The following is a 24398-nucleotide window of genomic DNA, read 5'->3' as shown; positions in this document are numbered from 1 at the left end:
CTGGTGTCTTTCCCTTACTGTTTTGGGCAGTTAGGTCACCTTCTCAGAGTTTCAGAGTATGTCCATCTGATCCGTCTTCCTGCAGGCGGTGGATGCCTTTTCCAGTGAGGGCAGCCGGGAGGCTTCTCATTATTTAAATAATAGTTGATTAACATGAAATTAGAACTAAAAATTCCAGTTTTTCGCCTCTACAGTCTTCTGTAGAGATCGCTATTTTCATTAAAAGCAACAGAACACGTTGGTTCCTTTGTTGCAAATGTATGTGAATCTTGACTGTGAATAACTGACCGCTTGAAAAACTATGAAAAAAAAAAAGTACATTTAAGATATTTCCATGTTCAAGTCATCGTTTTGATGTGTTTGATGTGAGTGGTGAGACTTCCTATGTTTTCTCTTAGATTTGTTAGGAAAGGAACTAAAACTTTTTATTTGACCCAGCTGTAGGATGTGGGCCAGTGAAACAGACATTATCCAATAGATTAGAAATCCAGAAAATACTATTATAATAGTAGTTTCTCAGTGTCCTTGGATTTTCATACAGTCGGGTTTCTTTTTAAAGATTTTAGTTATTAATTAGAGAGAGAGAGACAGAGAGACAGAGAGCACAAGGCGGGGAGGGCAGAAGGAGAGGGAGAAGTAGACTCCTCCCTGAGCAGGGAGCCCAACGTGGGACTCGATCCCAGGACCTCAAGGTCATGACCTGAGGTAAAAGCAGCCTCTTAACCCACTGAGCCACCCAGATGCCCCACACAATTGGTTTTTATATTTACCCCCTCTTCCTTTTATTCTGTGGTTATTGCGGCACAGAAGGGAAGCCGTGATGGGCTTGCTTTCTGAGACTCCTCGGATTTGGAAACTTTGTAGAATTGTGTAATTAGCGTTGGTGGCTTTACTTCCTGCTTGAAGGGGTGACTCCCATATAGCAGATGAATGAAAAGAACTGATTAAAATGGATCGTTTCAATAGAAGAATTGCTTTCAGAGTGGGTTTAGCTCAATCCTTCCCGTAGGAGCTGGGGGTTGGAGAGGAGACTGCAGCGGGCCCACAGTGAACCCACAGAGATCTGCGAACTGGCCCTCAGGCTCAGGCTGTGGAATTTGCATAAGAGTGAAGTGGATGTGAGCCTCTGGGCACTGGGTGGGCTGCAGCTTGCCCCAGGGCCCCTCCCAGAACTACAGGCAAGCAGGAACCTATCAGACACCCATGGCTCTGTCCCGTATTTCCCTTGTGGTGTGTGAGGACTTAGAATTCTGGTCCCTTTGCCTCTTTAACCCTAAAATCTTCCCACTGGGGGAAAAAAAAATCAGCATTAGTGGCGTATGCCTGGAAGCAGCTGTAGCTCTGTGAGAACAGACCCTGTCCTTAAGTGAATGAGTAGTTGTGATGGGTGCCTTCTGCTTGTTTTCAATTTTTGTAGCTGACAGTTGGATTGCCTTATCTGCTCTCAGTATATTCTGCCAGTGTTTGAGAGGAGACACGGAGAAATTAAGCAGAGGTTAAGGATCAAACCTCTCATCTCAAGACACTTTACTGATCTGAAGGGAAAAAAGCTCTTACATCTTCTTTATGTTTGCCCCTGCTCTGTTGAAGTGGAAATCCTGGTTAATAAACACTGGGTGATGACGTCATTCCTGAATAGATAGCAATTTCCGGTCAGCCTGGGTATGTGGGGACTGCCACCTCTTGTTCTCTGCTTCCCAAGAAGAATGTTCTCTTTAAACAGTGGGATCTTATCACCAGCAATCCTTGCTGTCTGTACGTTTGACTTAAAAACAAATTGGGTAGCCAGCATGATGGTTAAGTCTTCTTCAGTGAGCATTTTGTTTCAGGGCTAGTCAGTCTTCAAGATTCTGATTAAAATATTCCAGTCTTTATAAAGACCCTTTAACACAAAACAAATTCCTTTTCCTTGACAACTATCATTTTGGTTTTAATCAGAATCTGATCAGAGAAATGCTTTTGGGGAAGCAGTTTTGACTTTGGGAAACTTGGTGTCTTTATTCATGAAATAAGAATGGAATAATTGTTTTTCTGCTCTTTCCTTTTGTTCTATTTTAGTTTCACAGATCATACTCGTGTTTGGCATTTTTTTTCTTTCCTCCTCTCCCCTCCTACAATTCCTCTAAGAAAATGTATTTCTGTTTGTCAAATTTAATTTTCTTTTTCTTTGTGATCCTTTTCAGGATATTACTTGGCTTTCTGCAGAGAATATAAATTCTAGATGATGGCTCTTTATAGTAAAGTTCAAAGAAAAAATTTTACCTTTAAGTTATGGTTAAATTCTCTCTCTCTCAGGCTTGTGAAGGCCTGGAGCAGGGACACAGGAAAAGCAGGGTACAGGTCGCTGTGGGGGTAGAAGGAGCTTGGAGAGGTCATTGGAGGGCATATCCCCAGTTTTAAGCAGTGTCCAGACTCAGCCACAGGAGAGCGAGCCAAGATCCCATGTTTATAGGGCGATTGTCGAGGGGCTGAGGACGTGCGGGGCCTGCTGCCTGCTCCTTTCCATGCTGCCCTCTGGACGCTGGACACTGGACGTCATGGAGCCTGCAGGGTGCAAAGATTAGGGAATCATTCTTTTGATTAAACCACTACACTGGAACTGAATGTATTCCAGTTTTTAGAGGGTAATAATGTATTTTCTTCCAAAATATACCTTACTTCCCTCTTGTACTGTCAGCATATGTCAACTGAAGGTCACGTGAGACAGGGTGAGAGGTTTCCTGGGGCCTTTGCAACTAAGGACCATGGTTTATAACAAAGGACAGCGCTGAGTGGCTTAACTGGCAGGGGTGTGTTGTCTCCCACTTCTGGGAGCTGTGATATGAGATCAAGGTGTCAGCTGGGCTATGGGGGCGAAGCCGTTCCTTCTGGTGTTTGCTAATAGTCATTGGTGGTGTTTGGGTTGTAGCTGGGGCACTCTGGTTTCTGCCTTTGTCTTTGTGTGGCAGCCTTCCTGTGTGTGTCTCTGGTTGCTTCCCCTTTATACAAGGACACCAGTCATTTTGGTTTCTGGCCCACTGTCACTAACTCATTTTAACCCGATTGTCTGTGGAGACGACCTTATTTCCAAATAAGGTCACATTCACAGGTAGAGTGAGGACTTCACTGTCGAGTTTGAGGTGAACCTGTGACAGATGGGAAAAGGCAGTCACAGTGGTGAGGTTCTCATTTCTTAGACCTGGGAGCCCCCAGCCCAGCCTCCACTCAGCGAGCACCCTTCGTACCTTGTCACAGGTGACCGGCCACCTGGTCTTGGCCTGCGGAAAACTGATGTGGCTGTGGGTACTGTCTTCTGAGAGTGCTGGACATGCTGCTCCCGGAGCCTCCAGCCGCGGGACTGAGTCTGCACCTGCGGTGCCTGCAGCGTGTTCCACAGAGAGCACCTGCTGGTTCTTTCTCCAGAAGGCCCGTTGTGTGTGTGGATGCTGTCCATCAGGACATGACTGGTCGCTTCTGGAATTTGGCTCTCTTGCCATTCAGAGCATAGGCCACTGTCCTCCTGACAGAAGGGAATGTCCTGTCCATCTTCAGGCAGCTCCTGGTAAACTGGGCTGATCCCAGGACCGTGGTGATGTGGTCTTCACCTGTCAATCCTGAAGGAAACTCCAGCTTCTTCCTCATGCGTGTCTTGGCCTTGCTGCTGATGGTTTCACAGGGCACAGTGAGTGCACCTGCTGCTCTGCCTCCTCCGTCGTGACCCCTCCCTCCTCCATCTGGCTAACAGTGAGCCCTCCTCGAAGACTAAACCTAAGCACACCTGTCTGGGCAGGCACTCCTTCCTGCCTGTCCCCCACCTCCTTTGCTCTGCCTGATACTGTTCCCTCGTGGCACTGTCCCTGGACTTAAGTGTGTATGTGTGTTCCTCCCGGTTTTTCTGCTGTGGACACTGTATGGGACTCGCTGACTTGGTTGGTTGCCGTTTTCCTGTGCTGGACTGTGTGCTCCCTGAGTTTCAGGGCTGTGTCTTGCTCATACCTCCCTGTCTCTTAGGTTGGTTGACTCCATGGAGACTACTCATGAGCCCTGCCTGGGAGGAGTTAATCAGCCCGTTGCTGCTACAGACCATGGACCCTCCTGCCCCTAGCCTCACCCTGTCTTGCTCCTTCCCCTAAGAGCATCCAGGCCTGCATTCCCTTACAGCCCCTCCCTCCCCTGCAAGGAACCTGTGCAGGGATTCCTCTCTCCTTCATGCTAAAGTCTGTCCTGTAACATGGCTGGGCCCCTGCTTGTCTTAGGGGTCTTCCCATTTGTGAGCTCATGGAGGGCAGAAATGAAGTCTTACCTCTTTCGGTATTTTGCTCTGTCTAGTGCAGTCTCCGGCATGAGTGTATGAGCTGGAAGAACTAACGTATGCAGATGATCTTGGGGAGGGAAGCAGTAGGTTTTCATTTTTCCTAGGAAGGCAGTTAAAAAAGAAACTCCATCTATTATTATAACATTTAAAAAAAAAGACAGGACTCCCTATCTTTTATCCCCATGGCTCACCCCTTTCTTCTCCCTCTTCCCATTGAAAACCCTTTTACTGTGTCTGAAGTGGATTTTTGTGTTTGCCTGTGTTCTGGTAGTGTTTGGCGTGCATGTAGTTTTCATGTATATGAACGTGGGTGTAGCTCTTGCTCTCGTTCTGTTTCTTACTATTTTATTCAGTGCTGTCCTCTAAGAGGCACTTCTGTTTATTTTTAGTGTATGTTTAGTTCACGGTTCCCACTGCTGTGTGCACACTCCCCGTGTTTTACTGACAGCCCTCCCAGTTCCGGGCACTCTGCTCTCTTCCATGTGCTAACCCTAACCCTCACATCACACGGCCATGGGATCCTGCAGCCGTCCCCTGTGCACAGGAAGATGTGCACACGTCTTTCCCAGGGATGCGTTCCCAGGATGCGGGGACAGATACTGTGGGGACAGATGCTGGTTGCAGGCTGGGGGGACGGATACTTGGGATAAGCAGGGATGGCTGCTCCCATTCAGTTACTGCAGGCTCCTGTCCTCCCCAGCACCCGGGGCTGCCTATATCCTGGGGCATTACAGTTTTTAACCACTGAAGTTTGTTCAGTTAAATTGTATCTGATTATCTTTAAGTTTGAGCAATCTCTTCATATGTGGGTAAGTCCTTGGGCTCCTTCTATACACTGTTGGTAAGTATGGCTCTTTTTCACGTGGTTGCATCTCAAATCGTCCTGGCTTGTCATCGGGCAGTATTACCTTTTATGTTCTAGGACATTGATCCCTTGTCAGTTTCAGGAACGAAGGGGCGTGTTAATAATGAAGACGTGGGAAGGTTGTAATGACAGCATGGAAGACCGTCCTTAGAACTGAATAAATACAGCCTTTATTTGGCTCTAGATGTAAGCCGGTGACTGTGTAGACCTCCCCTCTTTCTCCCTTTAACTGCCTGGGAACGCTGCCCTGGATGGGCACGGATTCTGGGCCGGGTGCAGGAGCCAGCGAAGCAGACAGTGCAGCTCTACGGAGATAATCCTCCACACGTGCGACTGAGCTCCAGACACTCGAGTCTGCAGTGCCCCCGGTCCATCTGCCGGGCCCCTTTGTCAAGAGAGCCCTGCGGTCACCACTCAGTCTTAGCAAATCCTTTGCAGGGATCCTGGGAATGTCCATCTCCTGTTCTGAATGCTTGAGGAGCATCTGTTAGTAATCCCTTGAGGACTTTGCTCATTTCCACCCCATCCCTTTCTGGTCTGTGACCGTTCTCGCCTCTGGTTGATAACATGATTGCTGTTTAAGAAGGTGCTGTCCTTGGGGCACTATTTCGAGCTCACTCAGACATCGCTCGCTTCCGAGCTTTGACTTTCTGATACTGTGTGAGAGTCTAATATTTGGTTATTCTCCAGGAATTTACCCAACCTGCACTCTGCGCGCTTCTGTAATTCTCTGACCACGTCTTTTCTCTCGTGGGCAGAGTTAGAATTTGAGCTTTGGATCCACTTTCCCTGAGCAAGGTGGCCAGAGTGACTTGAAAACGTTGGGGGTGAGGACAGCTCCACAGTGGTCGTTGGCTGTCGTGGGGATGTCGGGACGCTGGTGACCGGCTGTGCACCCGCAGGGCACCTGCGAGGGTGTTTCTGCCCTCAGCTGTGGGCTCGAGGGGAGGTGCCGGGGTGTGGTCAGAGCTGCTCTGCCACCCTTAGGCCTGTTCCACGTAGCACTTCCTTCGTGCCAGCCGTTGTCGCGGGCCCGGCTTCAGCTTCCTCCCCTCATGGAGGCAACTGGGAACTTGAGTCTAGTCGCACCCCCAGGGCGAGGTCTGCCGTGTTCCTGGGTCTGGCGCTTCCTGTGGGGGGCTGAGGCTTTGCCACAGACACACTTTGTGAGATTATGGCTGCTCTGGGGCATGGCGTCTCCGGATTGAGGAGGGAGGAAGTTAGCGCTCAATGGGTCCTCTGTCTTGGAGCAGTTCCTGATGATCTGGGGATGCTGGTATGTGCATTTGGCAGTGACCCCGATTCAAGTCAGTTAGAGGGACAGATAGGGAAACGGATACCCAAGGAGCCTTCTCCGGGGTGAGTGGTCAAAAGGATGTTTCTTCCTGGGACGGTGTGGCCTAACTTCAAGGTGGCGGCTTTAAGTTCGCCAGCAGCAGACGGAGATGAATGGGCTGGTGGGGTGTTCAGGAAGGTCACTAGCCAGGACGATTTGAGGTGCAACTCTCTGGAACCTTCTAGTGTATTTTCACAGTGTTAGGATTATTGAATTCTGGTGACAAACTGATGAATTCTCCAAGACAGGAAGGTATCATGAGGGTCCTGGGGTGTCTGCTCCTTCTAACTGTTGCAACTTTGTATTTGTTTAGGGTGGTACAGAGGTTATACCTTAAGAAAAAAGTCCAAGAAGGTAAGTCCTTTTTTCTAAACCTCTGCATTTCCATTCATTCATCACACCGAGAGAGGAAATCAATCCTATCCCATTTGTGTCTTCGAGTTTTCTGTATATATCTCTTTCTCTGAACTTAACAAATGTGTGGGCTGACACGTGGGCTACCCTGAATTGTTTTCTTTTGAACAGTATGTGGGCACAGAAACACCAGCTCTGCATCCGTGGTGGGACTGCTGGGCTGTGGCTCAGTCCTGACCTGTCATCACGAAAGGCACAGTCCTCTTTTCCTGGTAGAACGTCACATCCTATTTAAGCTTGGGAGGTGAAGAGAAGGACCCTGGGGATAATGACTTCAGAAAAAAAAATACCACTTACGATTTTCAGTCTTACGTTATCCTCGATGACCACAGATTTGCAAAGTTCCTGCGTGCTTGTTTTCCCTTTGCGCAGAACTATTTTAAACTGCCTGACTTGCCTGCAAAAGAAAGGCTCTGCTTTCCAGGGCCTTTTGCATGTGAGGTTCTTTGAACTTCTGAAGCCAGGACCTGCAATTATGCCTCAATCCTTGTGGCGGACACTCCCTGACACGGTTCTGTTGTGGCTTTTCTGTTCTTAGCTTCTCAAAACCTAATTACAGCCCTTCGGTTTTATTCTGTGATTTTGAAATAATGTCCATTCTGAGCTGTGATTAGGCTCTGTCCACGTTAACTCACACACTTTAATATCGACGATAGCTTGACAGAGGGTTCGTTTTATTTCTGTTTTTTTTTTTTTTTTAAAGATTTTATTTATTTATTTGTCAGAGAGAGAGAGAGTGAGAGCGAGCACAGGCAGACAGAGTGGAAGGCAGAGGCAGAGGGAGAAGCAGGCTCCCTGTGGAGCAAGGAGCCCGATGTGGGACTCGATCCCAGGACGCTGGGATCATGACCTGAGCCGAAGGCAGCTGCCTAACCAACTGAGCCACCCAGGCGTCCCTTATTTCTGTTTCTTAACTCTGCCTCTCATGATCTCCTTACTGGACTGGACTCCTCATGTGGTCCTGAGCCTGTAACTTAAGGCCTCCGAGGTCCGGCGGCTGAAGCACAGGTCCTGCCTGCCCAGCTTCCCCCAGAAACCCTACATCTGGGCCCTGCTGGACAGGTGGGAGCTGTTTGTCCTTTGTAGCTGTCATTTGTGAAGGGCCCAGCTCGAGCCACATTTTTTTCTTCTGAAATCCTCATTGGAAGACCAGGCATTTGTGAAGCCTTTAAAGATACTATGGTTTCTTAGTTGGCCCCTGCATGCAGTGCAGAGAAGGCACTTGGCCCCCAGTCACGCAAACTCCCAGGACCCATCCTTTGTGTCAGTAGTCACACAGATGGAGTTTGTCTGGGCGAGTGTGAATGACCCCAGCTGGAGTGGTTGCTCATTTCATACCTCTGCGTGTGTTGCCTCTCTGCCTTCCACTCCTCCTTCTGTGGCTTCATGGTGCCTGCGAGCAGGTTGACTGAGACGGAGGGCTGTCTTTGCTTGTGGACACGGGTGAGGCTGCCTTGTTTATCCTCTTCCCTCTCCACCTGTGCGCACACCTTGACATTACCTGTGCTCCTGGAGGCATCCTGGGACTTGGGCATGTCCGGAACACCTGGGACCCTGTGGAGCTCCCAGCCTCGGGGCCCCTGAGTCCGCTTCCTTGCTCAGCTGTTTGTCTTCTGCCTGACCGCTCCCTCCTGTCTCTGCGGTAATTCTTTATGGGAAATTCCAGCTTTCCGTGTATGCAGGAGGAGCGTGAATCTGGGGTGTCCATGCTCCTTCCAGACAGATTAGTAGCTGTGGTTTCTGGTCCTCCTGTGTAAATCCTTTGGGGCCAGATGCCAGGGAAACGCGGTCAGAAGCTCCTTTCACACAACAGGTGCCTGGAAACCACCAGTGCTGCAGAGTAGATTTCCACTGCATGCACTAAATCTCACACGGGAAGCCCTTGGCTGTGCTGGGCAGCCCCGGATCCCAGCGCCTCTTGCCCACTACCCACTTTCAGGTCCTCGTTTCTGCCTCACTCCAGAGAGGGGGCTCTTTGTTTGCTTAGGAAGCAGGACAGCAAGTCTTGATTAAAGCCCCTAGCACTTTGCCGTCCGCACCCGACACTGAATTTGCGCTTGAGAAACTCCCTCGCACACTGTGCTGCTAAGCCCCCAGCCCCCAAGCATGCTGCCTTTGGGGGATGCCGAGAGCTGTGAAACCGGTGTCTGGTAGTTGTGTGGATTGGGCGAAATTTGCCCATTTCCTGTATTTTCTCACATGGCCCCTCTTTTGGAAGGTTGATATGAATCTGTGGGTCAGGCAAATAGTCCTCCATGCATACGTGGTGATAAGTGGTGGAAATAACTTTCCATGGCCATTTTAGCTTTTCCGGAAAGAAGGAACTGTCAGAGACCATCATCAGATTGTTTTTAGGCATCCTTTGGCTTTGGAGCTGCCTGAGTCAAGGGCATCAGAGGACTTGAGGTGCATCCAGTGGGGAAGACACAGGCCAGTCCTGTGCACTTTTTTCCTGGCACACAGACCGCTTCTGTTTTCTTCCGAGACATCTGTAGTCTCCGTGAAACGCGAGCAGGTTGAGCCCATACTTCCTGTTGGCCCCACTCTGTTGTCTGTGAGACTTAGCGTACGCCTTGCAGAATTAAGAGCGATCCAGCCATCTCTACCCTCACCTTGTCGGGGTGGTTTTTGATTTTCGGTTGGTATTCAAGTTGGTAATGAAATTACTGTTTTTTTCCCCCCCAAAGGGTATATTTCCTGCTTCATATATTCATCTTAAAGAAGCCATAGTTGAAGGAAAAGGGTGAGTCTGGTTTTAATGTTGAAATGAAGAAACATGGTGATTGTATTTGACTTTGCTGCTGGTCCATATGGCAGGGCCTATTAGGGGATTGGATGTGGGTGTGAGTGACCGTGATGGGACAGGAGTTCTGAATCGAGAAAGGGGGCTTGGGATAGAGATGTGTGTACAGCATGGCTTTGGACCTTTGAAAAGTCTCAAGTCTGCACTGCACCTGCACTCGTGCTTCTCAGACCTGAAGCTGGTTTTGGGTAGCATTGGCCCAGTGCTCTGTGCTTCTCTGTGAGCAGTCCCACTGGGTAGAGGCTCCAGCCCCCCAGCTCTGAGTCCATTTTTCTGGAAAACTTTGAACGCTATGACACCAGTGGAGTTTAGGGTGAAGCAACAGTTGGTAAATTGGGACGTGTGTGAATTTACATTTTGTGTAATTGTGATGTATGTTTCTTAGAGGTCATAAAACTGATGTATAAGATCATTAAAAGGACTTTTATAGAACGAGAACCCATTAGACAGGAATGGCAAATGAATAGCCAGGTGTGAACTTGGAAGAAGGAGCATTAAAATGTCTTCCTTTTTTGTCTCTTCTACATCTTCACCCTCAGTTAAATATGTAAATTATAAAATTACTAATCATATGATTACTGCATAATGACATCTCTTCGGCTGATTACAAAATTGCCTTTCCAAGCACTGTACTTTTAACATATGAAAAGGACTTGCTCGGGTTCTGTAGTTGCGTGATGGGTGATTAAAATGAAGAAAATAACTTAGAGGCATAGATGGGGATGACCCGTAATACGGTATTTTTTTATAGCGATAAAATGGTTTGTGTGCAGTTTTTTAAAGGGAAAGAAAAAAAAGCAAAGTTCTGACTCTTGTTGTAGAAATAATGGAACAAAGTATGCATTGAACGTATTTTACATCTGTCTGTGATTAATTTTTATAAGAGAGCACTGTGAGTATACAAAAGAACACATAGAGAATGTAATACGAAGCATACTAGTAATGTGAATGAGAGATTATTTCGATTCTCAATGAGTAGAGTCACACCCACGTAGACAGACACACTGCCTCCCGTTCCTGGGGCTCGTGGGAGATGCCCTAGGTTGAGTGACTGAACGGTGCACCGGGGACAGAAGCAGTTAAGAAACAGTTTCTCTGCCTATGCTTTGGGGCTCCCTGTGTTTTCTCCTCACGCTGCTCCTCTGGTCCTGCCTCTCCTCTGGTCCTGCTACTCCCAGCCACGCTCAGCTGCTTTCTGCCTCCCTCCTTGTAAAGACCCTCCTGCCTTCAGACTTGACAGGAGGTCTCAGCGCTCCTCCTTTCCGCCGGAGATCTGTGGACCTCGACCTCCCCTCCCCATGGTCCTTCCTCCTTTCCAGGGCAGGGTGCTCTGTCATCCAAACCTCCAGCCTGCCTGCTTGCTCTCCAAGGTCATTACTCCATCTCTCTTGCCGGGTTTTTTTCTTTCTGTGTCCCCTTGACTCTCACATCCTTCCCGCGTGCTGGCTGCCACTGATTCTCTACCTTTTCTCCCATAACCAAGGCTGTTCCCATTTGTCCTCTCTCCCATGCTCCCATGGCTGACCAATGTCTCCTCCTGTTGGAGCTTCCAGTATCTTCTCAGGGCTGCTCTTCTGGTGCTTTCCTGCAGTGTGGGACACTGGTGGCTAGCGCCTTCACCGAAGCCCCTTGTTTATTCTGATGCTTTCGTACCCTGTTTCTCTTGCGTCCTAGCCTATTTCCCTGCTGCCCACTACTCCCAGGGTACCCTCCTTGTCCTTCTCCTAGCCCTGTGTTGCCCCTCTGTTTGACATGGCCCATGTTGTATTTCCTCTCTGTGGGTGATGTTTAGATCGGGGCCTCCAGCCCTGACTGTCCCTTAATGCCTAGCTTGATCATTTAGAGCCAAGTGACTAAGGGGCCACCCCCGTTGGCTGAGCGTCTGCTGTGTCCTGCCCATCCTTCCACGCCCCGCGTGAGGTTCTTTCTCTAGGTCTTACAAACAACGCTATGAGGCAGCCGCTGTTGGCTTTGTACGCTGCTGACCCCTTGCAGGTAATGAGGTGCTTACGAGATGGTAATATAGTGAAGCCAGGTCTGATACATAAGAGCCAGTTGGCATATTCCTTCCAGGGACAGATCAGACCTACAGAGAGGGAGAAAGTGAGAAGGATCCAGAACTGAGACCAGGACACAATGTGAGCAGTGGGGCCTTCTCTGTGTGGGGGAAACAGGGTCGTCTGATGGAGTTCCAAGTTTTGGAGAGTGAGTGCAAGAGCCCAGTGGACTCAGCACGAAGTTCAGGATCTGGAGGACAGAAGTTTCCCAGTTATTGCCACACCTGCTCATCCTGCGAGAGAAGGGAAATCTGTCCCCCGAGGCTTTCTAAGGATGGCATCGCAGAGTGGGATGAACCTCATTTTCATCAGCATCCTTCCTGGGAACAGCAGAGACAGACTTGGCAGGGCTGTGCTAACAGCCACTTTCTGGGATAGACACTGAAGACGTCCCATCAGAGGGGAATTCCTGAAAGTAGTTTTGTGGGGTGTGGCCCCGCACACCGCGGACGGCTCGTCACTGCCGCTCCAGAGGCGCAGGCTGCCGCACCCGTCCACAGAGCCTGGCCTTTTCTCCCGGGACTCCACTATCTCTGCCTGTGGGAGTCTCCACCATCAGCTGGTCATCCAGGCCTAAACCCCAATGTGAGCCCAAGTGAGGGTCCCGCTCACCAAGATGGGCTGTGGCCAGAGCAGGAGCGGGGCGGGGGGGGGGCTAGCGCAGAATCCCGGCACGTTCCATGTGGTGGGCATATGGTCTGTTCTGGATGCCCGGTTTCCTGGGCCTGCCTTCCGTCTCTCCCTCAGTCCCAAGCATTCTGAGCCTTCCCTTCCAGGGCCTGTGACAATGGGAAGACAATGGCTGACAGGATTTAAAAAAAAGGCACAAAGCGATAGCAAGTTAATAATCAGTTCAGGGTTGCCGTGTCGGGGTGCAGGGAAAGGGAGAGGGTCACCGAGTGCTGGGATCAGATGGAGCACCTCCGGACATCGGACAGAGCCGAGGCCTCCTTTGTGTCTCACCAGGGTGACTGCTTCATGTATTATCAGACAATGAGTTTGATGCATGATGGAAATGTAAAAATCGTCTTAACCCGAGCCTGCATCTTAACGCGGCACAGACTGGCTATAATTGATGGTGTGTGTAAGGTAGATGGGCGCGCGTATTAGGAATGTGTTCTCAGACCCTGGTGCTCTGAAGACTTCTAATGGGATATTATTTTCCGCCTCCGCCTCACCTTGACGTGCGAGGTGGACGCCTTTACACGTAGGTAATGTGTGAACACACTTGAGCTGTGTACAGATGTGTCCTCTTGTTCTTAGAGGTGTGTGTGTTCATATGTGTGGACACAGTCTTGTTTGTATATTTTTTCTCCGTTTGCTTAAATATTTAATTCTATGGGCTAGATTTGGGATTTACAAGTACAACTTGCAGACTGTAATGAAGCCGTGAACGTGGCTGTGCTCTCCTCTTTTCCCTTAGGCAGCATGAAACGGTCATCCCGGGCGAGCTCCCGCTCATACAGGAAGTCACCACGACACTCCGCGAGTGGTCCACCATTTGGAGGCAGCTCTACGTGGTGAGAACACGGGATGTTGAATCTAAGCTTAAAAACAGAGAATGGTCTTTTTGGACCTTGCTATACCGGTGGGATTTTTTTTCCTTTCCCTGGGAACCTCAAAAGCAGAACTTCTGGGACTGAGTCATGTTCAGGGCGAAGAGAGCCCATTATTCTGGCCACCCTGGGGGGCTGTTTGTCCTCTCGGACCTGCTTTGCGTTGGGCTGCAGGCACGCTCACTGTGACAAAGCACCGGTACAGGGAAGGGCCGAGGATTTCCGCCTGCTGGTGCAGAACGGGAAACTGGCTCCTCGAGCCCTTTGGAAGACAGGAGTAGGCAGGCTGCAGGGTTTATATGTTGATCATGAAAACTAAAATCAGCTTTTAAGCTGTAATGGGTGCTTATTTATGGATGCAGTAGAGAACAATTGCTGTTTATTTATTTGTTTATTTATTTATTGGCCATTGCCTGTGTCTTATCGTTTGAGTAAGACTACGTAGTCTTCCAGACCTAAGCGTGCCTGTTACAGAGGTGGGGAAGTTGTGTGCATTCTGGCTTCACGTACGACTGTCCGGTTCTCCCAATCATGGGAGAAGCCTTATTAACGCAGGGAGGTTGAGACTCTGACATCTTCCATTTCCTATTTCCTCGGGGCATTTCTTTGCACATAAATTCATATTTGCAGAAGATTACCTTTTGTTAAGCCTGTATTTCTATTCAGAGTGTTGATTTCTCATATGCTAATGTTGTCAGCACAAAGCAAGGGCTCTGGAGAGAAGTCAGTGCATCGATTTCTTGGGAACACAGAAAACTTGCAAAAGTCCCACAGCTGCTCTCTGGGCAGGCTTGTTGTTTTTGATTATACAGTGGTTTCTTGTAAATGCACAGTAATAAGCAGTTGCAGTAATTGGTCATCAAATGTTCTCAAAAACCGAAAAGCGTAAAGTTAGCCATGAATGTTTTGTGTAAATCTGAGCAATTTTGTAGTTGGTCTTTCATGTTCAACTTAGCAATTTTTAAACAAAAATATGGCAGCAAAACAAACAGGGCTGATGCTGAGTGATCCGTTAGTGGGCATGGCTCTAGCCTTCCCACCCTGGATAGGCATGCCCGGCCATTACCTTGGTTTCCTTTTTAGAAATGAGGGTTTCCCTCTTGTGGACTTACATTGTTGGATTTGTACAAAGCTAGAAGAAATTCCTTATAGTACTTGTCTACGAATTGTTTTTTTTGCTGTGCTCTGTGGTTGTAGACAAGTTAGCAGAATATCATGGAGTTTAGATATTTGACAAGGCTTTAGGAAAAATGAATTATTAAGAGGAGATAAGCCTAGTGTGGAATAAACCATTATTTTTGGCCATTTAGTTATTATTTAAGAAATGAACACTAGGACAATGCTGGGAAGAGGAGTTTGTGGGGTGCAGGATAATCTACTGGGGTGGGGATCATAGAAATCGCTAAAAGAAGTTCACATGCTAGAAATAGTGGGATGAGAGCCTCAGAGATGTAGAGCAGAAGTCATTTTAAAAAGTAGTAGTGGCCACATTTTAATATTTATAGGGACCCTGTTTAGAATTTTATCAAAGTAAGTGTTTCCTAGATTTCTTTTTGTGGAAGGAACCACTGGCTTCTTTTAGGAGGTTGGGCAGTCCCCAATTTCCTCGATGAATTCTGCTCTCTTGGCTGTTGCAAAACTGTTGCCTTCTTTTTTTTTTTTTCTTTTGGTACCATCAACGCCTTCAAAATATGTAGAAAGTGATAAAAATGTGAATTTTTATCACTTTCCTTTTGATGTAAATGCCCCAGGAGCTTGTAGATTAAGGTTTTACTCCTTCCAGGACCGCTATGTGTGCGCTGAGCGAACCCTGGTGCGTGTGGTTCCATGTGATGCTGTTCCCTCTAACTCGCCTGATGTCAGGCCCAGGTGGTCACTTGCTTGGTGTGCTGAGCGTGGCACAGGGCACAGTCTTCAAATATTGAAGACTCCATGGCAAGATCTTCAGGCTCACAATGAACATGTGGGAGTTCCTGGGTAGCCAATCTTCAGGCCATGGACTTCTAGACTAGTTCATGGGCTCAGTTTGCAGCTCCACGTCGAGATCTTGCTCTGGTTAACTTCTCGATTCAGGGGTGCATACTCAGAACGTTGGCTGGAATATTGAGGATTATGTATGACTTCTTATCCTTTTGATCTGTGAGTGCCTGATGGGAAGCAGACTCCATATCATGTGTTCCTGTTTCATGCTTTTGACATTGACTGAATCCCATCACGTAAAGTCTGTGCTGCACGTGCATTTGGAAAACCATCCGCAGTGCTTGTTTCTACCAAGAGCTTCACGCACAGCTTTTGTCCCCCCTGCAGCAAGACAACAGGGAGATGTTCCGAAGTGTGCGGCACATGATCTACGACCTCATTGAGTGGCGGTCGCAGATTCTTTCTGGAACTCTGCCGCAGGATGAGCTCAAAGAACTGAAGAAGAAGGTCACTGCCAAAATTGATTATGGAAACAGGTTTGTTTATTTGAAAGATGATTTCATGCTTAAATTATCCAATCTAATAACATTACCATAAGCCTTGAGGAGGCTGAAATCCTATTTTATCATAAAAAATAATTTCTGACATCACAATAACGGCGAGTTTTCATTTTTGAAAGGATGGGTTATTTTCTGTTGGATTCTAAAAATCAGGAGTTTTCAGAGACATTGTCGAAACCTGTAGTGATCTGCAAGAAGCTGGGGCTGGGGTGGCCTGTCGTTTTCACTCTTCCATAGGTGGCACTGCTCTGATTTTCCCTGACAAGGGACTTCTTTTGTTTTCTGCTCACAGTTCTTGACTTGGAGTTCAGACCTAGGGATACTTTGTGCAATAACAAGCACTGGGTTGCTTTGTGGAACCCTAAGTTCTAAGAGTTGGAAGGGACGTCAGAGGTCACCTTGAAACTTAACACCGGGCCAGGGGCTCCAGGTTTGGCAAACCCAGATACAGCCAGCGAAATCTGAATCTCAGATAAACAACAACCAATTGTGCTTTGTGTAAGGATGTTTTTTGCAAAAGTTCCTGTCTACAGTGGGCCTCCACTCAGCTCTGCTTGAATGCCTTCAGCAGTGGTGCACTCCCTTCTCTACAGTGCTCACTGGGCGTGCCAGTGTTCGCTAGCCTTCCTGATGCTGAGCAGGATCGAACTGCCTCGTCTGTGATCTGAGTGAGGCCCTGCCCTTTCCCACGGGATAACTCTCTAGTTATTCCTATAATGTCAGAGCTGCAAGAGGCGTTTAAAAATGATCTGGTCATAGGATTCCCAGATACTGGTCTCTATCAGAATCATTCCTTCGAGCTTTCAAAATATAAAATTGTGGGACGTACTCCTGAAGATTTTGATTTCTAAGATGTGGAATGCTGGCTGGAAATCGCAGTTTTTAAAAATAGGGTTGGACCATGCTGGATTGCAGATTGGGGAACTTCTGGGAGAGTCAGAACCTCTCATTTTACATATTAGGACTGTGTGCCCAGAGACTGGGAGAAGTTTGCCCCCAGCTGTTTAGCTGAAAGTTGCCCTGGGTAGAATTATAACATAATGTTGTTTTCTAGTACTTCATCCTTTCAAGTGTGAAAAGTTTCTAAAAAAACATTATTACTTAGATGTAGTATTTGGATTAAAAGACCAACAGGAGAAGGTGTTTCTCCCCTACCCCCTTGCCCCACTAAAGCTGTGTGTAGGATATTAGATATTGTTGCAGGGAAAACCATTTCATGAGGACCTGCTTAAATAAGAAAACGACGAAGAACAACAACAAACTTTTGGAGCTTTGATTCTGTTTTCTGTTGGAATATTGTATTTTAAACTTATGTTCAGAAACCACCTGCTTAATTTGGCTGTGGGAAGAACCAAAGTACATCATGTCATGGAATAATCTAGTTAAGAAAGGAAGTGTTTCAAAACATAATTTACTACTTTGATCGGAAATACAGTCCTTATTAGGACTGTTTTTGACCTCTTGCTCTGCTAAGTTCTACTGTGATAGTAGAAGTTCACCGTAAATCAGAGCCATGTGAGCACCCGTTGCTGCAAAATACACAGAATGATTGGCATGAAGAAGACCCCTGACAGGCCACTTCCTGTACCATTTTCCATGTGGCATTCTGGAAGGAGCCTAGACGCGGCCATGAGAGTGTTCTGGCTCAGAATCCAGGCTCTGGGTTCTTCTAGATGGTTCCCTGAGCTTAGGTTACTGCTTCTGTGAAATGATCTGACCACCTGTCATGGCAGCAGTGAGAGGAGGAGCACATGGCAAGATGTATGCAGCAGGGGGCGCCTGGGTGGCTCAGTGGGTTAAAGCCGCTGCCTTCACCTCAGGTCATGATCCCAGGACTCGGGGATCGAGCCCCGCATTGGGCTCTCCGCTCAGCAGGGAGCCTGCTTCTCTCTCTGCCTGCCTCTCTGTCTGTCAAATCAATAAATAAAATCTTTAAAAAAGAAAAAAAAAAGAGGTATGCAGCAGGCTGGTACATAGCCTGGGCCTCTCTGCTCCTTAGGGAGCCTGTTTCTCTGTGGCCCCTCCTCCTAAAGCCAGGTGCTTTGTAGATAGGCCTAGGCCAGCACTGGCTCCGCCCATACAGGAAAGGAATCTCTCCCTGCCTCATTAGCATTGACTCCACCCATACTAGCATTGATCCTGCCTACACCAGCACTGGCTCCGCCCATGCAGGGAAGGATTCTCTCCCCGTCTCATTAGCATTGGCCCTACCCATACCAGCGCTGACTCCTCCCAGGGGCAGGTTTATGGTTTGGATGAGCTGTAATATTTGGGAGAGGGGCTTTTCCTCGTTAGTGGAACATGTTGCAGAGACAACTGATGAGGGCCCAAATTTATTTTTTTCTTTTTTAAAAATGTTTTTCTCTTCCTCTTGAGGCACCCCACAATCACTGCAACTACTGAGGCTGTTTTCATGCAGAGCAAAAAGCCTCTGACTCTTTGTTTAAAAGCCTGTTTACCCTCTTGTTGCTGACAGGACCAGTTGGTTCTGCTTCACCATCAGTAGATTTACTCAGTAGATATTTACAGGGAAAAACAAGGTCTTTATTTACAGGGAAAAACAAGGTCTTTGTGATGGCCTTCCAAATGGTGCAGTGGCCCAGCATATCTAGCAGAATGATCCTGCCTGACATGGTACCAGACTCCTATCCAGTGTTAAGGTGTGTGACTTTCAGAGAAGAGAGGTCAGAGATGAATTTTTCTCGTTGGAGTCATTATTACCAAGTCAACTTCCCTCCTAAAACTGTAACTGTTAAAGGTGTTACTTAATTGAAATTTATCTTTCCTTCAGCAGACTCTTTACATTGCTGTATGCTTAAAAAAAGCCCGAAAAGTTCCTGCTTCTATAGACTTGTTAATCACAGGAAGAAAATCCCAAAGGCAAACTATAAGGCATCTGTGGTTAAGAGCCTCATATCTTATTAAAAAGAAAACCATAACACATCACATAGCACAGCTCCTGGTTTGTTTCTTTACGTAATGGTCTTTGTTTATTCTTTAAATGAAAACTGTGCTAAAAATCACCTAACAGTTTTCTTGGATTTGGGGAACAGAATGTTGCCCAAAAGACATTTCCAGATATAGATGGACAGACTTATTAGACAGATGCTGCTCGTGTTTTAAGTTGGCTACTATGTTTAGCCATCTGGCCAGAAAGTTGCTTAATGTTATTGTGGGTAACTTCCACATGTTTGGTATTGAAACATAATAGAATGTCTTTACGGAAGATCTTCTGGTGGGATTATTTGGGGATTAGAACTGGCTGTACGTACAAGGAAAGCTGTGTGATAAAACTGACCAGAATAGAATATACCTCTGCTCCGGCTCTTCCTCCCTCTTCTCCCTAGCTTAGTGATGATGGGACAGTCACAACGACCAGTTTTAAGTATTTGGGCATGTGGGTTTGTATATCATTGCATATATACATATATATGAGGAATGACTACACACATATAGACACTCCATCTGTACATGCTATATATCCCACCCCTCCCCCGAATATACACAGCAGGTGTATGCTTCAAACTGTCCACGCTGTGCACGTAGTACTTAGTAACCCACACTTCAACGCCCTTGGTTTGTGTCCATGAAGTTCTGGATGCTTCTTGTTGTAGAATTCTCGACCTGGACTTGGTGGTGAGAGATGAAGACGGGAACATTTTGGATCCAGAACTAACTAGCACGATTAGTCTCTTTAGAGCTCACGAAATAGCTTCTAAACAAGTGGAGGAAAGATTGCAGGAAGAAAAGGTAAGTTCTATTCTCCAGAATGTACCCGTTTACGTCTGAAGTACCTTTCCTCCGTAACTGCTTTCAACAGTAATAAAATGCCAGTGAAGCCCAGAATTTGCACTAGAAAATCCCCCAGAAGCACAACTGAACCGCACACTTCATGCAGTGACGAATGGAAAGGAACCCAGGTCAAAACATGCTGCTGATGACCGGAAAGAGTTTCATCCTTTGGTTGGGGGAGGGTTGTAAAGCACTTGCTCTGTCTCAGGAGGCAGGGTCTTAATGACATTGACTTCGTGTTCTCATACTGTGGGAAACAGGACTCGATTCTGCATTTCCTCTTTGATAGGAGCCCACGGAGTGACATACTCTAAGCTCGATGAGGTCAGGGAGCACATGTCTCACTGGTCTTCATCCTATCTGGTCTGTCACGGGATCTTCTCTCTAGCAGCTATTCAGAAATCAGCTGATTGAGTCAGCCATTCATTCAGCGAGTCTTCATTGAGCACCTGCTGTGTGCCTCCTCCTGAGGACATAACAGTGAATAAGACAGAAATGTCCTTGGAGGATTTAGCCGGATGCAGAAACGAAAATTAAGCAAGTATGCTTGCAAACGCCATTGTGATCGATTGAGGAGACCCTCGGGTACCTGAGGACAGGACTCAGGACAAACTCTGATGGGATTTTGACCTTTGCAGAGGGTTGTAATTACTTCTCCTTTGGGTGTGTGCATGTGTTGAGAACTTGAAGTGGGGCAAGGAAGTGACTTGTGGCTTTGCTGTGTTAGGCCAACCGGTTGCACATAGTTTCTTCTTCTGTCGAAAATAAAGCGAGGGTTGATGGTAAAGAAAGTGAGGGAGAATAAAGAAAGCGAGGGTATTGCTAATTTCCACTTTCTGTTTTATTTCTACTTAGTCCCAAAAGCAGAACGTAGATATTAACAGACAAGCGAAGTTTGCTGCCACCCCTTCTCTGGCCTTGTTTGTCAACCTCAAAAATGTGGTTTGTAAAATCGGGGAAGATGCCGAGGTGCTCATGTCTCTTTATGACCCTGTGGAGTCCAAATTCATCAGGTCAGTGATGCGTCCCTGCCGCAGGCTTTCCTCTCTGGTTAGTGGGTTCGTGTTAGGAGAACGGCACTGGAACCGCCCTACTTGTTGCTCTCAAAGATAGCACGGGGGGTCGTCCGCTGGCCGGGCTTCCCCCAGCAGCTGAAGCCAGTGCTGTTTTGGGACTTCGTAATGGCAGGGCTTGGGCTCTGGGCCAGCGTCCCCTCTCTTCTTCCCTGCCCGCATGTGGGTATTTGAACGTAGTTTGGTCTTGTGATGTTTCAGGGACCTGGCAACTGAAGATTGAACTGATTGCTTCCTGCATTGTCCTTATAAGGTTCTATGTTTCTAGACCGCCCCCTCTCCCCCAAAGGAGTATCATTCTTATCTTAATCTTTTAAGCTTTTAGTTTTTTGTAAGTTGTATTTTTGGACCTTTGGCCCGTTGTTATTTCTGCAACACGATTGGCTGGAAAGTAGCATCTTGACCAGTGCCTGCTACAGTGCTCTCACTTAATATATGGTGAACAATTTGTTGAACAAAATAGTATAAATGTAAATATTATAAATCTTGTCTCTGCTGTTCCTGTCACTTGTAATATGGTCTCTTTTCCTAGTTCTAGCTTTTGTCTCTCAGTATAACGTTCACTTTGTCCATATGGAAAAATGACGGTTTAGATTATGTGTGACGTGTGTATGTGTATGCATTTAAAACGGAAACTTCTTCATTTATATCATTCACATTTTTTTAAAGAGAGAAAGCGTGCACATGCGTGTGAGGGTGGGGAAGGGAAGAGAGAGAAAGAGAGAGAATGGGTCTTAGGCGGACTCCACTCCTAGGGCGTAGCCTGATACAGGGCTCGATCTCATGACCTTGAGATCTTGACCTAAGCCAAAATCAAGAGTCGGGTGCTTAACCAACAAGTCACCCAGGCACCCCTGTATTATTCAAAAATTGAAGAGTTAGTATGTGACAGAAAACAGAATAAATGGATGAATTTCATCCTCATTTCTGATATGGACTTCATTTCTTATTAAGATTCAATTTAGGTATTTAGCATAGTTGTTTGTTATAGGCTATGAACTAGTCGTGCAGTGTTTTTTTATGCTGTAAATGAATGAATGCTGAATTTTGGATTATAATCGGTCTAAATAAACCAGTAATGCTCTTAAAATAATGAACTTTGAAATGACATTTGCAAATAGTTCCACTGCAGTTGTAACCCTAGACATCCCAAATGACAACCCCTCAAGGGTTTTGTACTGACCCTTCGCAACTGCTACCTTGTGTGGGAGATGACTTACATGTTAATGGAAGAGCCGCTCTGTGTGGCATGGTGACATTTTTGAGCTCATGCAGTCTCCTGCATTGTGGACCTCGTTGATGGTAATCATAAATCAGTGTGGGTGTCTGTTTAGTGCCGTGTTGTATTTGGAAAATGAATTCGCTTTTATTTCTTTTGTTTTCAAGTGAAAACTACCTGGTTCGCTGGTCCAGTTCAGGATTGCCTAAAGATATAGACAGATTACATAATTTGCGAGCTGTCTTTACTGTAAGTACACCCAAAGCAGTTCATTTGAATCATCCACCATCCTAATGATTATTTTTAACGACCTCCCTCTGTCTTCCTCCCTGCTGGAGCATGGGTCCTTGGGATGCCTGCAATCCATGGGAATTCAGTAATGACAAAATGCCTTCCCAGAGCTGTTCTGGGTCTCTAGCTTCCCTGTGAATCCCCGTGGCAGAGATCTACCCCAGCACTCTCTTAAACTTGTATCCGAAGTTTGCTTAACATTAATATGGACTGTTGTTACTCAGTTCCTTTTTGTTATGTGAATAACTTATTAAGATGCTAAAAAGTGGTCCGAGAAGAGCATCTCAATCCATCTTTTTACTGTCTGTTTCAATTGAACCTTCACTGAGTAATGGTTCTCTAAAATAATTTATGGAAATTAATATTTCTAGGACCTCGGAAGCAAAGACCTGAAAAGGGACAAAATCAGTTTTGTTTGTCAAATCGTTCGAGTGGGTCGCATGGAGCTGAGGGACAACAACACCAGGAAACTGACCTCAGGCTTGCGGCGGCCTTTCGGAGTGGCCGGTAATGCCCCCCTCTCCTTTTCCCCAGAGTTTCAGGATCTTCACTTTCACTGTGAGTCGGCCGCTGCAGCTGAATGCTGGACAGCAGGCTGCTCTGATTTATCAACTCTTCTGTTAGAAGAAAAAAGTCTTCTTTTCTTTGTGGTTTCTGTGGACGTGCAGCTCAGGAGGCTTCAGTCTGCAAGTTTCAGATGTAAATCATATATTTGGTTTTCAAGCAGATCCCATCTCCTGAGGGAGACCCTGACCCACATTCTCAGCCTGGAGGAAAGCCAGCCACTGGATGCTTTCAGAGTTTCTGGACTTGGGGATCGGTTGATTTAGGAGGGAATTTGCACTGCAGAGTCCAAGTGATGAAGAGGTAGAAGGAGAGCAGATCGCGAGGAGGACATGGTTATCTTGAAATAGGTGTCGTCTGGCTTCCATGCTTGTGTTCTGTTATTTTGCTAACACCTCAGGGAAAGGGAGAGATGAGTCACATCTGCTGGGGGAAGTGGGGGGAAGGTGAGAGTGTCCCTGGTCTGCTTGGGGGAAGGTGAAGGTGCCCCCGGTCTGCTGGGGGGAAGGTGAGAGTGTCCCCCCAGTCTGCTTGGGGGAAGGTGAAGGTGCCCCCCCGGTCTGCTGGGGGAAGGTGAGAGTGTCCCCCCCGGTCTGCTGGGGGAAGGTGAAGGTGTCCCCATTCTGCTGGAGGAAGGTGAGGTGTCCCCAGCTTGCTGGGGGAGGGTGAAGACAGCTACATGTTTTTGGTGTGAAAGATAGATACTTGAATGCAGTGATTCTTGATGCTAACTGTACCTGAGAATGGTTTGGAGAACTATTGAAAAATGTATTCTTGCCCAGCCCCCACAGCCTGCCAGTTAAATTAGAATTGCTGCTTTAACCAGCATCACCTGTGAGCCACTGTGGGCCCTGCAGTGAGGAGGGCACAGTTATCTTGAAGTAGACAGCGGACAGCAGGCCGCTGCCATCACACTCCTTCCTCCTTGTGTCGCGTGCGGCGCGGAGCATGCCGGTGGGGCCGTCCTGAGGTCGGGAGCACCCGTGACCTACTCAGGGTGTTCTCCCACTGGCTGTTCGCTCCCCACCTCAGAAGGTGGGTCACCTTTTTGGTAATCAGCTTCTGCCCATTTTGGTGCAATTCCCATTCCCATATAGGAACTTACTGAGGTTTTATCCAGAATAACTTATGCGTGTTTATGTCGACAGAGCCCAGATGAACGTGTCGTGGACCTTTAAGCCCATGGTTCTCTGGAAGCCTTCTATGAAAATATCATGTCACATTTCTCTCTTAATATGCTGCAACGGCAGGGATATAAAAAGTACAAGAAAGCAAAAAGCATCGTTAAGACATATGTCATTCAGATTCCGTGTAGCTGGGCTTGTGCCGGACTCCCAGCCAGAGCAAGATCTTTCGTGGCACGGGCCAGCATGCTGCAAGTGGCCGTGAGGGAGACACCCCACGAAATCTGTCCATATTGTCACGGCCTTCACCTCTGGGCTTGGGAGGGGGTCCTGGGAGCTGCTGGGAGGGCGGTCCCTTCCAGGACATAGGGGATGAAGGCTGCCTTCTCCTGCCTGGATGCCAGTCACCATCCTTGCTTCCTCGCTGCTTTCCTGCGAGACTTGGGTTCCTGATGTGTTCCCAAGGCAGACACTGGGCGTGTTTGACCAGGGGACACACTCAGCTGGCGGGATCAGCTCTGCGATGGAGG

At 47.4% G+C, this 24398-nt stretch overlaps 1 protein-coding gene across 3 annotated transcripts in view; it reads left to right on the top strand.

Moving 5' to 3' along the window:
- DOCK1 (dedicator of cytokinesis 1) overlaps positions 1–24398 on the top strand; it is a 497269-nt gene that overhangs the window by 54537 nt on the left and 418334 nt on the right. For all 3 annotated transcript variants that reach the window (XM_045068856.1, XM_045068857.1, XM_045068858.1), the window contains exons 3-10: positions 6809–6849; positions 9597–9652; positions 13193–13289; positions 15633–15781; positions 19420–19555; positions 20453–20610; positions 22057–22138; positions 22552–22687. In XM_045068856.1, the coding sequence (XP_044924791.1) occupies positions 6809–6849; positions 9597–9652; positions 13193–13289; positions 15633–15781; positions 19420–19555; positions 20453–20610; positions 22057–22138; positions 22552–22687 (855 nt within the window). The remainder of the gene's footprint in view (positions 1–6808; positions 6850–9596; positions 9653–13192; positions 13290–15632; positions 15782–19419; positions 19556–20452; positions 20611–22056; positions 22139–22551; positions 22688–24398) is intronic.

This window comes from Mustela putorius, unplaced genomic scaffold, assembly GCF_011764305.1.
Source record: "Mustela putorius furo isolate JIRA1106 unplaced genomic scaffold, ASM1176430v1.1 tig00003909_pilon_pilon_pilon, whole genome shotgun sequence".
Taxonomy (NCBI): Eukaryota; Metazoa; Chordata; class Mammalia; order Carnivora; family Mustelidae; genus Mustela; species Mustela putorius.
This window is presented reverse-complemented; position numbering and strand designations above follow the sequence as displayed.